The 15,670-nt window shown below is 40.4% G+C and overlaps 1 protein-coding gene across 6 annotated transcripts in view; it reads left to right on the top strand.

The window, feature by feature from the left end:
* The window catches only part of ULK4 (unc-51 like kinase 4), a 71,136-nt gene that overhangs the window by 42,754 nt on the left and 12,712 nt on the right, over nucleotides 1–15,670 (top strand). For 4 of the 6 annotated variants that reach the window (XM_078596705.1, XM_078596683.1, XM_078596695.1 and 1 more), the window contains 3 exons: nucleotides 1,204–1,296; nucleotides 6,671–6,719; nucleotides 15,473–15,578. In XM_078596705.1, the coding sequence (XP_078452831.1) occupies nucleotides 1,204–1,296; nucleotides 6,671–6,719; nucleotides 15,473–15,578 (248 nt within the window). Of the gene's footprint in view, nucleotides 1–1,203; nucleotides 6,720–15,472; nucleotides 15,579–15,670 lie in introns of those variants that run through there. The other 2 variants (XM_078596720.1, XM_078596711.1) reach the window with 2 other exon arrangements.

Raw genomic sequence — 15,670 nt, 5'->3', positions numbered from 1 at the left:
ATATTCTGTGATTTGGTGATACTTTTATAGGTAAGTAAAATATGTTGGGTATTCTTATAGAATCTATATCTGCATTACCACTGCAGCTCCACTAGATAGCACAACAGATATACAGTAGTCTCTCGGTTAACAGTGACATCGGTTAACGGTTTTTCGGTAAACGTTTTACCTCCCATAGGACCCCATGGTTTCGACTAACATTAACATTTTGATTAACGGTATGATTACGTTATGCACACGAGCGTAAATTTCGGCCAATCCGACCGCTCATAAGTGGGCTGAGTACCTCAATCAGCGACGCCCATTTATGAGCATTTAGACCTCGACTAGCTTTGTTTACATTACAGATGAATGCTTTTAACATGTAATTCTTATATTCGATTAACAGTTATTTTGGTTAACAGTTTTCGTGGAACGGATTAAAAACGTAAATCGAGGGACTACTTTAAATCGTTCAGCTAGGTGGCACTGGGTGGAGAGTGCTCGACTCACAAGTACAGAGTTGTTCTATGTAGACTTTGTGAGTACAATTTCCAGTGCTTGTCCTGTGGTTAATATAGTCTCTGCCTGATGAATGTGTGTATGGTCTGTGTATGTTGTATAATTACATAATTTGTGCAGTTCCTATGGCATGTGTGGAGGGGGTGTGTATGTGGTGGAGACCTATGCAGTGTTTGCGTGGGTGGGTGAGTGTCTGGCGTGTTTGAAGTGGTTTCATTTGTTTGTATAACATGTGCACTGTGGTGTGTGTCTGAAAGTATACTGTAGCTTTGCGTGTGGCATACTAACCCAGATTAAAGTCATAGTCTACCATAAAACAACATCATATTGGTTTATCACCGTTTGAATGTTCCTTTGATCATATCACCTTCCCATATTTAATATAGTTGCTTCACGTTCTGCCTACTCATTCCATTAGTTTTGCCTTGACAGACACAATAAGCACATTTAATTGTCCAGTGCCGTACTTCAGAGGCTGAGGTCTGTGGCAATGCTCGAGTGTAGAGATGCTCTTAGTCCAGCTATAGAATTATGGATAGTAATATATAGTGTTTGAAACTGCTGTTGTGGGACCACTCAAGAGCTGGGATTTAATAAGGATTCAGCGATAAATGCACAATTATACGCAATAATGTTGGTCTGCTTGCACGTCTTATAACAGTGGCTAACCTAATCCTGGTGGTATGATATTTTGGTGAGCAGGTATGAGAACCTGCTGATGGAACCAGATCCTGTGCCAGCATACGCTCTCAAGCTTCTACTCGCCCTGGTGGATTACAGTCCTGTGTTCATCCGGTACCATACCCACACTCTGTCGTGTAATTATCCCGTTTTGCCTGTGCTCTTCACAATATTTATTTCTTTATTTCAAGGCTGCTTTTCCAATACTCCCTGGTTCAGAAGTTGAAGTGTGCCTATACTCAGATGAGTGTAAGGTGGTGCTAATCACGTTTGGCAGCCCTGAGCCAGCAAAATAATTTTCACAATTCCTTTCTCTATGGAACAATCACTGTTGAATTTTACAAAGTAACACTTATTTTGTGGACCCTAGAGGAAATATGAGCTAACTCAAGCAAAATCAACCAGGATTCAAACTCATTCAAGCTTGAATACAGGGCAACCCAGTACTTGCATAATAGTAAAAATAATGCTATGCAAACGAACTTGATAACATAAAAACATGAATTCGTATTTTAGCTATATAATCTTAAACTCAAATTTAGTCAAAATAATACATGTGACCTTGGCGAATAATTATTTTTACTTTGTTATAATAACACATGGTGTGTTGTTTATAAGGTCATAATTCCAATAAGTTCACGTGTTACAATGAGACATGAGGTAATCCTGGCACCCTCGTTTTGTCTTTTACTGTTATTACAACACCGCATTCTCTGGGTTTTAAAGACAAGCAGACATTACATGGAAAGATTAACATTTGTGGCTTGTGGGTACTATGATAAAAGTTCTGATTAAATCAATATTTTTATAATTGTTGGTCTCGGTGCAAAAAGGGCAACATTTATCATTTTTTATTGCGGCATAAGACATGTAAGTAATATATCAAATGCAAATGCTGGCAAGACAAAGACATGTGGCAATTATTAAAGCAGTGTTAGGCAAGTGTTCGATGTGGTTTCAGCAGATGTTGATATGATGTCATTGTAACCAATTGTTTTAGACCATCGGACCCTCCATTGCCCCAATGCCGAAGCCTATAGCATCCGTAAGAGAGCTTTACGAGTGAGATTAGAATGTATCATGCTTAATACAGCCATACATCAATTGTTTTACAAACAAATAATATGCTGCATATTTGTTTAACTGCATACATTAAGAGACTAGGTAGATATATTATAAGCCTCGTGACAGTTTCACTAAGCTACATAGAAGTGCTATCTTGGTTGTACACACCAAGTGCTGCAATGATCCATCTTAACTTCCAGCTATTCAGCAAGAAATCAAAATCAGTGTCTCCCTGCTCAAAATAGCTTTGGGGCAGTGGTAATCTCCAATGGTGGTCCTAAGCTACCTACAAAAAGTCTACATAGAACAACCAATGTTGACCTCCCAGCAAGTGGTAATAATTTTATTGACTCATTAGATGATGGAAGTTGACCTAAAACCATAATCCAAACTCACAACTTTCTATTTGTGGGTTGAGTGCTCGAACCACAGCACCATCCAACTGGATAAAGTCACTGCTATCATACTTTAACATGTGTGTTTGCCTTGAAAAGTATATGAGAATAAATGTACCATCCTACACAGCAGCTGACTGTCTTTACATGATTTAATAGTTTCTGGACAGACACCAACATCCAAAAAATGACCGCCAGTAAACCTTCCTACTTCATCTATGATCAGTTTTCTTTTTACCCTGACAAAAGCCACTCCTATGTAATTCAAGATGGGTTTTATGACATGGGCGTATGTGTGGGTTAGCAGGAATGTCTGAGTATTTTGTTCATCTTTGGGGGTTTGTTGTGTCTTCATCTGAACTCACATGGCTGATTTGCCACTAGACTTTTCCCACCTCCTTATGGTTCACCTGAAAGGCACACAAATAATGTTATTGCCTTGATTGCTTTGCCTTTAACCAGTTACTAATTTCTCTTTACTTAAAATATTCATGATCGCACACCATTTGATCTAAATATAGCAATGTATGACACCCTATAGTGTTTGAATTAACTATTTGTTGCTACCCTTATATACAAATTGTGCCACCGGAGTTGTTCCACGTGGTAAAACATTTTTAAAATTAACATTTACTGTAATGTTGTACGTGCATATTACAAAGCTTATTCCTCTTTTGGACACTCCTTCAGTGTATCCTTTCTTCCCCAGTGTTTGTGTACGAGTGATTTATGTGTGGTCAGTAGGTGGAACCTCTTCCCTTTGTCATGTCTACTCCTAGCAATAACCAGCCATACATGAGATGTACGTACATGAGATGTATGGCTAGTTATTCCTCTCCATCTTATTCTATCTTCTATAGCCTGTAGAGCATCCACCTCTTTCAGACTGGTCCAGTCCTTCATGATGGTCGTTCAGCTTGTCCTTGTGGTTTGACTTGACTCCTCCATCCTTGCATTCTGCCATTCGGTATTGTGTTTTTCAGTCTGTGATGTCATGTTACAGGGCCAACCAACTGCAGTTTTTTTTTATTTTTGCTCATTAGTCAGGGCTTATGCTCACCTATTTCTTTTGTGATTTTGGAGCGAACAGACTCGCTTGTGGAGGTGTAACGTGTATGGTTCTGTGCAAGGGTCGTCGAAAACACTTTGGGGGAAGTCTCTGACTATTGTATTGCAACCAGACAATACAATAGCCACTTCACTCTGTACCTCCCTTTACGATGTGTATACACTCCCTCTGTGCGCCTGATATTACACCAGCTGCTTGACGTGTTCGATTTTTTTTACTGTACTGACCCAATACGATTCAATATCTATTTTACAAGGGAGACCCTGATAACTGTAGCCATGTATGTGTAATGAGCGACTTCCACAACACATCGTGTAGAGGGTACTCTTCTTTATTCCACGTACGGCACGGCACAGGCCAACGTTATCGGCATCCTCTCCAGGCCCACACGTAGATGATACGTTCTACAGACTACACACACGGCTGATCACACGGCTGGTTCCACCCATCCACTCCCGGTGTCGCCGCTGGCTGACGGCGTGCCGGGGAGGGCGGTGGAGCTTTGCCGGAGATCCGCCACGTGGTCGAACGACGGAGAGAGATGACAGCGAGCAGCTACGCAGACCGGACCCAAGACTTCACACACCAACCACGAGTCCGCCTCCGCTTATATTCTCGCAGGCGTGCCTAGACTCCGCCTCCGGCCGCGCCCTCTCATGGAACTTTCCAGCCAATTCTCGGAGTTTCTCGGCCGGCCCTACCCTCACCTTTGGCCGAGATACCTTCCCCTTTGGGGATTGGATAATGTTTATAATGGTGCTTGTACCCGTGCTACCCTTTACCAACCAGTAGATGTCACTATCTCATTACATATGGATGGATGGTCACACGTGAGAGTAATTTTGAAATATTGCATTTGGGATGCAACACTAGCGCACAGCTGCCTGCTCTTGCAAATGCTTTTTGTATGTCAACCAGTTGATATATGGTGTCCTTTAGTAATTCCCCAAAGATAATAAACTGAAATTCAACATTGTAAATTTGAAACATAACATAATTTATTATGTTTTAAGTGTAAAACATACTTTGTTACGTGCATATATGTGCCCATATTCATGAACTCATGGAATGCTTGAAATATTACTATAATAGAATATTATATTTGCATGTTGATCCAAAAAAAACATCTTGACACACATTACATATACAATTACTGTAACTGCCAAGTAAAAACTATACGTTTAGAAATGTGTAATTAATCATACATAAAATGTGAGATTGTGCTTATCTCCTTGGTAGTCTTGGGGCGGAGACATGGCCTAGCGGTAACAAGTTCGCCACTTTTTCAACTTCAAGCGGCCGCTCTAATTAATGCTGCGGGTGTATTAACCTCATAAATACGCGCCGTATGTTTCATAGTGGACGTTACAGATGTTAAAGCTCCAGTGACATAATTTGCAAGAGTAAGCCATTGTGTGCTAGCATCATTACTTGCAAATTACTCAATTTGAATGATACATAGCAACCATCGCCTGCTTCTGAACAAACTTGGCAGAAACAAGCATAATTATAATAGTAATAATCAGGAATGGATATTTCACATTCCTATGGTGGGAATCATTTTAACCATAGGATAATTATTCTTTACTTTATACAAAGTGTTACTTACTTTATCAACCCTGAATAGATAATGGGATTACACTTTCCAATTGTGAGTCAAATTATTATCCATAATGCTACCAAAGAGTCCCAAAGGTATCAAATGGTATTAATTTGATTCATGTCAAATTGTATTATTTTGGAATGTGAGCTTCACGTATGCTGAGTTGGAATTAAACCAAAAATAATGAAGTGTCGGTAACAGGGATAGTGATTCACATATCAATTTGAGGTCTCATTCCCCCGAGGAGGTGCGGCATGAGCAGATTGCTAATATGCCACATTTCACCAACACGACCAAACACATTGAAATATAGTCGCACGATATGTCATTTTACACATTTCCTATCATGATCAATTGTGCATCTTCGCATGGAAGGTTAGTTGCCAACCCCACATGGCAGCTCGGAAAATAGACTTGAGAACAATTTCGAATGAATGATAAGTGGCTTGTACAATAATGTATTCCTGTGTGAGGTGGAGCATGCAGTCATCATGTGCCTGTCACAGGCAAGGCATTGACCAATGCATTTTTCCTTGACCTGGGGAAAGGCATAAACACATTAATTCAGTACTTTACTGCTTAACTTTTAAGAAGCGTTGTTATTGAGCCATTTTTGCGATGTGCAAATGAAAGTATATGTTGCGTATAATTAAATGAATTTCAGCACAGTTTTGAATATTTATCAATTATAGTTGTTCAATGGAGTCACTGAGCTCTGACAGAGGAATGTGGAATTTCTCCCATTAGCTCCTGCCCATAAACAAGGATGAGTGTGAACCCCAACTCGTCTGAGTGGGGAAACACTTAATATAATACTGAAATATAAATTATTACACCAATTTTGCTGTTAAAAGTATGATATAAGATGGAGATATATCCTTCTGGAACTCATATAGCCAGTAGACCATGACATCATGTCAGACAAAGGCCTCAGTAATTGATACCACAGAACTACTTTTGGAGTTATTTCAATAGTCCTGTTTTACCCAACTCTATACGATACTACATGCTTTGTAAATTATAATGTCCGTACGTCAGTCAGTTTATACATTTCGCGGAGCAGAGATGGACAAAAAATTGTGCCACCATTGGTGATCAGGCTGAGACAATCAACCCTCTACACAGAACTTAGTTGAACTATAACTCTAATGCCTGTCTTGGTTACCTGTTGTCCATCCTACAGAACATTTACTTTATTGAACATAATTTGTTGAAATATATACAGGAGTTCATTCAATGTTGATGAATGGTGGTTGGGCCATTGTTTGTTATTTAATATTTCAGTATGTGCTGAAGCAACAGTGAGTGTCTGTGGTTGCCTCTTTATAACATATGACTTCTGTGTCCTCCACCCAGGCACCTGGAGGAGTTAAACCTTGTTCCAGTACTATTGCAAGTATTGCAGGTATGTGGGTCAACTCATCTTTACGAGTATCACCTATGAACCAACGCTAAGAAGAGGCTCTATTGTGACATATCTCAGAACACTGGGAATGCAATTATTTTCAGTATGATTCACTGCCATGTAGCAGAGATGCTTCTGCATTACCTGGCTTTGTACGATGAAAAAACTAAACTTGAATGCTTAATTTAAAACCTATAAAATACCCCTTATAGAAATAGCATTTTAATTTATCATTTGTGTCAACACATAAAAATTGTCCACTTACAAAATTAAGGATTGCAAAGTGCTCAAATCTGTTTGTAGGCCTGAGCCAGGTGTGGATATTGACATGCATATACATTGGGCTAGTTTCTCCATAGGACAGGGTCTTTAAATCACTACAAATTGGAGCTCGTATTGATGGCCTGATTCATCTTCCAACTGAGATTTGAATCATCGACCTTCCAATTGTAAGTTGAGCACTCTAACCACAACTACATACAACCAGGTAGAACACTTTATACATTGAAAGTAAAAACATATATAATCAATTAACAGTAATGTAATATATTAGCTGGATACCAGGATGGAGTACTTTTATAAATCTGAACTTGATAATGAAAGCAACTTACCAACGTGCCTGAAGAAGAAAGTTGTCAGTCAGTACATATTGTCAGCTCTGACATTAGGCACATAGATACTGATACAAATGGAACGAAAGCTAAAAAGTCTGCAAAGAAGCATGAAAATATACACACTTGGAATTACACTGAGAGACAGGTAGAGGAGCACATGGATCAGAGAACAAGTGCAAATCAGACACATTGTCTGTCAACTAAAGACAGTGGACGTGTACAGGACACCTAATTCGAAGGGATGATGGCCGATGGACAAAACTTGTGATGGATTGGCAGCTATGGAAGAATGTACCCCATAGAATGGCCACTACAGAGATGGAGTCATGAAATCAATTAATGTGCAGGAGTGAAATATATTGTGGCATCGCAAGACCATATGGGATAAGGATGGCATGGGGGGTTATCACCACTTTGGTATTGATTAATGTCATTTCTTCCAACTGAGTGATCATGCTATACGAGGGTGAAACATTTTTTACAACTGATTCAAATCAAATTATATTTAATCCCATAAGAAACCCCGAACGATCCCGCCTTAATTTGCTGGCAAGCTGTGCTAATTATTATTACATGGTGCTTTTTACAACTGTTTGGGGCTGTTTGAGGCTCTGCTTCCAAATGTTCTGACGTTTAGGTAGCTCTAGTGGCAATACGCTCCCCTGGAGTGGCACTCACAGATCCTCCCACCACTCGCAGTGGGAACAAAAACACTCCTTGAATCTGTCGTTTACCCCTGTTTGATCTTTGGGAGCGTGGCTTCATGCCAAACAAGCTGTGTCTACAAGGCGGTGCTTGCCAGATGTTGGAACAGCTTGTGTAAATTCACGTGTGCAGTATGCGCTCAAGTACATGCTCAGTTTGATTCGGTTGCATGAATACCTGTACAGTCCTCATTATAATGTACTTTTCATCTATGATGGTCATTAGTTGATTTAAAAAAGAAGTGCATGAGGTAGATTTTTTTTTATATCTGAGAAGTTTAGTAATATAAGTACAAGTTTGGAGTTGTGGGGCACACATCTTAAATTTGGTTCTTGGGAGAACACGATGGTGATTCCTGAAGAGGAAACCACATTGTATGAGACTCTCAGTCTGTGAGGTGATAGTACAGCAAGTTGGTTCTTGAGCCATATGCATGGACCTTTAAGTGTTACCTTCTCTTATGTGTAGGTTTTCTTCAGCTACCCTTGCTTCCTCCCACATAAAAGACAAAAAAGAATGAACTAAACATCTCAATATATACATAATCCTTCTGAGAAAGCGTTTCGATTCTCAGTGAGGCTTTTATTGATACATAACAAAACATGTTTATTCAATACAGTGCTGATACGGCCAAATTGTGCTGATTAGAGAACTGAGCTCACAATTTTAAGTTAAGAGTTAGAACCTAATTTGGGGTCAATTCAGCCGATCAACCTTCTTAGGTCTATATCCTTACCTGGTAAAATAAATATTGTCTAAAGTTTTTTTATTGAATAGTTTATCCTATGGAGATATTGGGATATGTTATGGAAACGTTACATTTGCACCACTAAGTCAGGGTTTCCAGAATAGATGAATGCCATCCCATTCTTATTTGATCAGCGAGTTACTTTGATATTTGAATCAGTAATAAGTCAAATTGGTTACACGTGTTGCATAGTTGGGGATCCTTTTCTACGACTGGATACTTGGTAATTGCTAAGTTTCATTTGTAACCTGCGCCATGGCCACATCAATAGAAAAGCTAGTTTTGTAAAACCCTGCACGTATCGGGGCGTGTTAGAGGGAGGAATCTTTGCCCGGGAGCAGATAAAATCATTAAATTAAATTTGAGTGCGATCATCATCTGCAAGGAACAAAACAAAGATGCACTTCAGCAGCCAAGATGAGCTTATGTTCCATGATGGTGAGCGGCACCCAGCTGCGACATGTCCTCCGCACCTGTGAATTTTCGCAAAGAGCTGGGGACAGCCAAGGCATTAAATCAAGGGCTCTCTCACACGGGCACACATCAAGTGCATGTGGCACACAACAATTGGGAGTATCATTTGTGAAAAGGAGTCGGTTTGTGATTACTCATCTCCATTGATCAAATCTGTAAATTATGAGAAAAAGCCATTGAAATAATAGTGCCGGCTGGAAAAACATATGCAGAAATGAATAAAGAACACAAAGCCTTTGTGCAATTGCAAAAACGATCAGCATTTCCTGAAGAACTGCATTGTGGTCCTTTTGTCTTACATCATCATCAAAATTAATATGAACAAATATGACCAGCCGAAAGCATCAGTGATGCAGTAATCGGCAACGTGAACCATTTTTTTTTTATTTTGATGGTGATCTAAGTCCAAAGGACCCACAATGCAGTTTTTTTTAGGAAATACTGCTTGTTTTTACATATGCACAAAGGCTGTCTACTCTTCACACATGTATCTGTGTTGTTTGAAACTCATCTCCTAGTTGCTGAATAAATTAGCATGTGACTTGTACGTTGCTACTCCTAATTATATAACCACTTACACATGATATTAATATACAAGAATATCTTTAAAATGTAAAAAAAAATATTTAAATGTTTACTTCTTGTTAACCTATCATATCCCATTGTCCTATCAGCATGTAGGTGCAAAGCAAAAAAATATTGCATTTTGGAAATCGACCCCATGTTGTCGAACTGCACGCCTCACTGCCAAATTGCCCATAAGTAACAGAACAGGGCTCGATTTGGCATCCTTCAAGTATCTGCCTCACGCAGGCAGAAGACTACACTCATTGAGCGGCTGTGGAGATTAGTGAGTGTGTTCGTGCTCAGCTGCATTCATCATATTGAACCAATGTTTTATTATTTTTGTGGTGATTAGTTAACAAGGCTGAGTTCACTAAATGCGCTCCACTTGTGCACCTGTCGCTTTAATTTAAATTTCATTGATATGCAAAAAAATCTTACATTGGGTTCAGTGTTCACAGATAAAGTCTCCGACAACCAAAAATAAATAAAAAGTTACGTTAATGCAGCACACTTCATAATAAAACTGTGCCAATAATGAAAAACAAAAATTTGTAAACCATATTACTAATATGCCCTTACTGAAAACAGAACTCATAACTGATTCATACAGTTTATTGTTACGTGCAGGTCATTGTCGTGAGGAAAACGTTCCTATGCCTCTAAGTTAGATAAAGTGAGTACCGCTCTGTAGGAATTCAGCAGTGGTTGTCCGATTGAGAGAGGGGCCCCACCATGGGAATATAGAATTCTAGTTACTTTCTCAGGGTCACCAACAGAGACGAACACTGCTCCATTGCTTACTTGAGCAGGGAGATACACTTTGACTATTTTTACTTGTACATATTGCAGTGCACGTGATCAGTTCAAGTATGCATATGGATGACAGCAACACAGCATGAATGTGGACCAAGGGGGAAGAATGGTTGGCATGAGCACAGTGGGTGAGCATCCACCACAGCTGGCCAGGAATAGACCCTAAGGTCATGGGGCCACATGCCAATACACCCACTCCACTCGCTTGCCAAAGCATACAAAAAACACACAGACCCACACTCGCATGCGCATGTACACGCATACCCACGGGTCTTGCAGCTCAACTGCAGCACATGCAAACAGGCAACGCAGCGTGCACACGAATGTGGCGGATTCTGTCACAGGAGCCAGGGTGTCCCACAAATGCATGACGGCACGCAGAACATCCGCAGCATTGACAGTAATAATGCATATGCAGAGACACACCCGCACTTGCCACTGGTGTTCTGTCCCACACATGCTTGAGCCAGGGTAGAAGACAGATCGGTGCACGTGCGGACATGGTGCTTGTGCTAATATGTGTAATTTGCTCATACCAATTTTGCAAGAAGTATAACACAGGACTATTCAGTGGATGGTCCTCTATGCTTTTATGCAAGCCAACCTGCTCACAAATGCAAGATCATACATTTACCCTTACAAGACCGCAGGGGAAAATGCTGTTGGCAACCCCTTGTTAAGGTCAGAAAAGCACATGAAGGGACAGAATTACCAACACCACACCTGGCTGCCTTTGTTTTCCCAGTATGGATGTTCACACACCACACCAGGCAATACGTGGGACAGGTTTAGATGCAACCTGCCACTGATGTGCATGTTTAGGCATCAAACTTTTGATGCTGAGATTGGGCGCCACGGTGGCGAGATGTTAACTTCCTCTCCTGGTATACAGGAAGTCGTCAATTCGATCCCGACTCTGACACCTGTAAATTGGGAGTTTGCATGTTCTCCCCGTGGTCATGTGAATTTTTATCCGGGTCCTCTGGTTTTTCCCTGAACATTTATAAACATGTGTTTAGAGTATTTGGCTGCTATAAATTTCCACGTGATAAGCCACTTCATTGACCTATCATTTGTGGCCAGGTCGCTTCTGAAAAATAGCTGTAATAGCTCAGTGGGCCTTGGTAGAATAAAACATAGTTTTAATAGTTTATATTAGTACAACTACACCCACTACACTACAAATGCTCTCATATATGCATGTAAAGGAAGTTTAATATATACGATATTTATAGCATTACAAAGCAAAGTTGACAGCACAAGTGTTATGAAAATCCAGGAGTAATGGTTTGTCAACAGGCTTGTCTAGTCATGTTTAGTTTGAGATAATGAAGAGTTAAAACAGCTTCTTCCAGCTGCCTGAGTACAAACGACTTGCGCAATTAAAAAACATGCTTAAGCTCAGACTTGTCCTACCTCTTGATTCCGTATGGGATTTACGTGAGAGCAATTGCGTACATTCCGTGAGAACTTAGGGACGGTGGGGACCACCTTCAAATTTGTCATTACTTATGGGCACACACATGCACCATCACAAATACACAAAGATCCCCCATATAGCCTTAACATACTGTTGGGGCAAATTGTCTTAGCAAGCACTTATGAAGGCCGGCACAGCACATGAGGGGGTGGGTGCCTGGCCGCTTTTGTCTCCCCAGTGGCGTCATTTGAACCTTATGGCGGTACCCCGGGGTAGCATAGTACCCCGGCTCTTGCATAATGTTCGTGATGCAGTCATTTTTAGTCTGTTGATGGTTGGCGTTGCTGCAATCGACTCATCTCGACGAGCTGTACACGATGCACTATTAAAAGTTGAATTTTTCGATAACGGATTTTTTATGCTAATGTTTGGCATTTCGACATCGCGGAGTAGCACTGATTTCGGATTGATTAGTACCCCAGTCACGGAGTTAAGTACACCCCTGGAAAAATTGTATTCCAGGAATAAAATATTTTATTGCCTCGGCCATTTTGTATTATTTGGTACCCCGGGGTACTTCCATAAGGATCATTTACACATCACACCAGGTACTCATTTGAGGCTGAGTCGACCAAGGGAAGGCTCATGAACAGTTCAGATAATCGTCACTGGTGTTGGCCTTGAGCGGGAATCTAACTCGGGTCCCCGGGTTCGTATCGCCGTGCACTAACTGCTACACTACCACTCCCCACAAATACAAAGACAAACACACACGTGTGCACAATCACATATAAATACTCTCCCCACGCAAGCACACACTTTCATAAATAAGGACAAAGATCCACCATATATAGAGCCTTTTAACATTCTTCATGAGTACCTAGTAAGGCTGCACGTAAAGAAATTATCACGCAAAGCAACATACTCAAACAAGTTCACACACTCATCTACATTCACACAAATAAATTACCACAACATTACACCTAAATGACTTTTTAAAAACAATGTAAATCCACAGATCGGCTGAATGCATGGAGTGCACGGGGACTTCACTGTGGTCATGTTGCGGCAGGGTTGCTTTTCTGGCAGCTGATTGGCTGGTATAGTTGGAGTGATGACATAATCCCTAGCAACCACTGACGTACACCCATTTTATAGATCTCAAGAGGGCGTGCCCAAATACTCTGCATTTTCACCTACATCGTTTGGCAGCCTACACAGTTTGGCAACCTGCTGGCTTTTACGAATATTTTCTGTACTTAGCCCCCAGGTCATCATGCCTCCAAGTGTACAAATGTATACCTGTACACAAGTGTACAAATTATTCCTCTGCTGCTTTACATTAGCTATCTGTTTATCATATGTCTACATTATTAATACCGTTTTAGTTTATGTAAAATGTACCACACAAGCCTTGGCATTGATGTTCAGGTTCTAACTTGAATTAAAAGCAGATTTTTATGTTTATGTGTGTATGTTGAACTTTTTTCAGACGGTACATAGCCAACCGCGCGAATCGGAGGTGCAATTAGCATGGTTTGCTACGGAGTATATACATATTTGATAGTCAACTTATGCTACAAATGAAAATACAGAAATACTTTCTTTTTAAATAAATGTAGTCAAATCCAGCAATAAAGATTGATTTGCCAGACAGACACATAGCAACCCAGCCATTAGCTGATGAGCTCAGTCTTGTGGTCATAGAAGGCAGGCCCTTGAAGAAATTGACTGAAGGTATTATAATTCCAATCTTGGTTCATCAGGTGTGGCTCCAGCTTATTAAATGTTTCGGAAATTGGAAAGAAATGCTACGTGTCTAGACACTGATGGAACATTGGGATATTCTATTTTATATCTTGAAACGATATATATAATTGTATTTCCCTGCTTCCTGGGACTTCTCGCATTCATATCTGTTGTTTTTATATATATAATAGGCTTGTATTGAGGAAACAGACATAACCAGTGCAACCACTGGTAATTCTGCAAGCATTTAAACCTACATAGTCCACCTTTCTCCAGTAGTCCAGAAAATCTAGAAAAAACAAGACTTTCAATCTTTTTGCTTTGTCTATTTCCTGCTAGCATTTACAGGGACCCAATAGTATATGCTTGATCAAATATAAATGTATGTCGCTTGACACATATCTTAGATGCAAATAGTGTCGTTGAAGGCATTGCACACAGGGCCAATGCATAAGCGCATAGCTCATCTGCACTTAAGCGAGCCCAGCTATTGCAGCTGTCTGCTGTGAGCAGATAAGTACTTTGCTTGCCGTTCAGAATGTATGAAGCAGGGATTGTCTCTGGACCCCTGCTGTGTTGATCCATCCGCAGTTCTGCCTATTAATGCATTGAGCTATGTTTATGCAGTCCACAGCAGAAAATTGGCCCTGCTGAATGGCGATAAGTAGCTATAAAAATATGTGAACGCAGAGCGTGGAACTTTGTTTTGTTTTTAAATTAGATATTTTTTCGCACATTTCAAATTACGAGTTGCACGTACTGCCACAAATTACACGTTCCCCGATGATGGCCATCCCTAGTCTGCAGGTGATGTGGTAGCGTGGGTTACACAAGATTGTCAGGGCATTGAGGAATTTTAAGCACCAATGGATACAGCCAACGTTTATTTTTGTGTGCACAGCTAAACTTCCGATCCCGTAAAGTATATTTTAAACAGAAGTTAATTCAACTTAATTATATGCCCCTGCTATACAGATACACTGTCTGCGTTATCTCTGTGGAATGTGAATTGGACCTTAAACAGGTGTTTGGAATTGAAGGGTTTCTGCTGTGTCAGTCATTATTATTCACTGTTCAGTAATTATTCACTGTTTAGCATTTTCCTTGGTACGAAATGTCCTCTTGTCTTACATTAATTATATTTTTACATCATCATCGCACACTTTGAGGTTCTGGCGATGCTAATAAGGTGTAATGTATTCCACACATTGATCAGAGTTAACATAATGTTAAACACGTGGGGAGAAGGATGTTCAACCGTGTACTAAGCAAAATGATAATTAGCCGTTTAAAAATATGCAGGTTATGTATAATAACATCTTTGCAACCAGAGTAAACATTTCCTTTGCAAAAATGGGAATGTGTTTCTCATTTAAGCTATCACCTAAATGCGTTTCATACAACCTTTAAATCAGCGTTTTCATCTGCATATGAAAATGACTACTGAGACCATAATCTTACTATATGAAAGAACCTGGTTTAATCACATATTGGTCAGACCTGCATTTGAACACAGGAACTCGGCAGCGGTTATGGCTCATGCGTATTTTGAGCCAGTTGAGTCACCTGGTCACCTCTCCTTCTCTTGTATCCCCTCTTCATGTCGTGTCAAAGCATCTTCATCTGTACTCTTTGCTTCTTTTGTCATTACTCACTGCTGCAGGAGCACCAGGAGAGCATGCTGGGAAGCAGCATGTACAACGTGGTGTGCTTATTGGGCAGTCTGGTTGCCAATAAGGACACCAACATGACCACACTCTATCAGCAAGGTGGGCTAAAAGTACACACCAGATTCTCAAAGCTCTTCACCACAGATTTCGTCGGTCCCATTGAGCCACCACCTGCCGAGCTTCACCACTCG

This window comes from Lampetra planeri, chromosome 1 (assembly GCF_965212315.1).
Source record: "Lampetra planeri chromosome 1, kcLamPlan1.2.h2, whole genome shotgun sequence".
Classification (NCBI taxonomy): domain Eukaryota; kingdom Metazoa; phylum Chordata; class Hyperoartia; order Petromyzontiformes; family Petromyzontidae; genus Lampetra; species Lampetra planeri.
The sequence above is the reverse complement of the archived record's forward strand: the minus strand, read 5'-3'. Positions and strand labels throughout refer to the sequence as shown.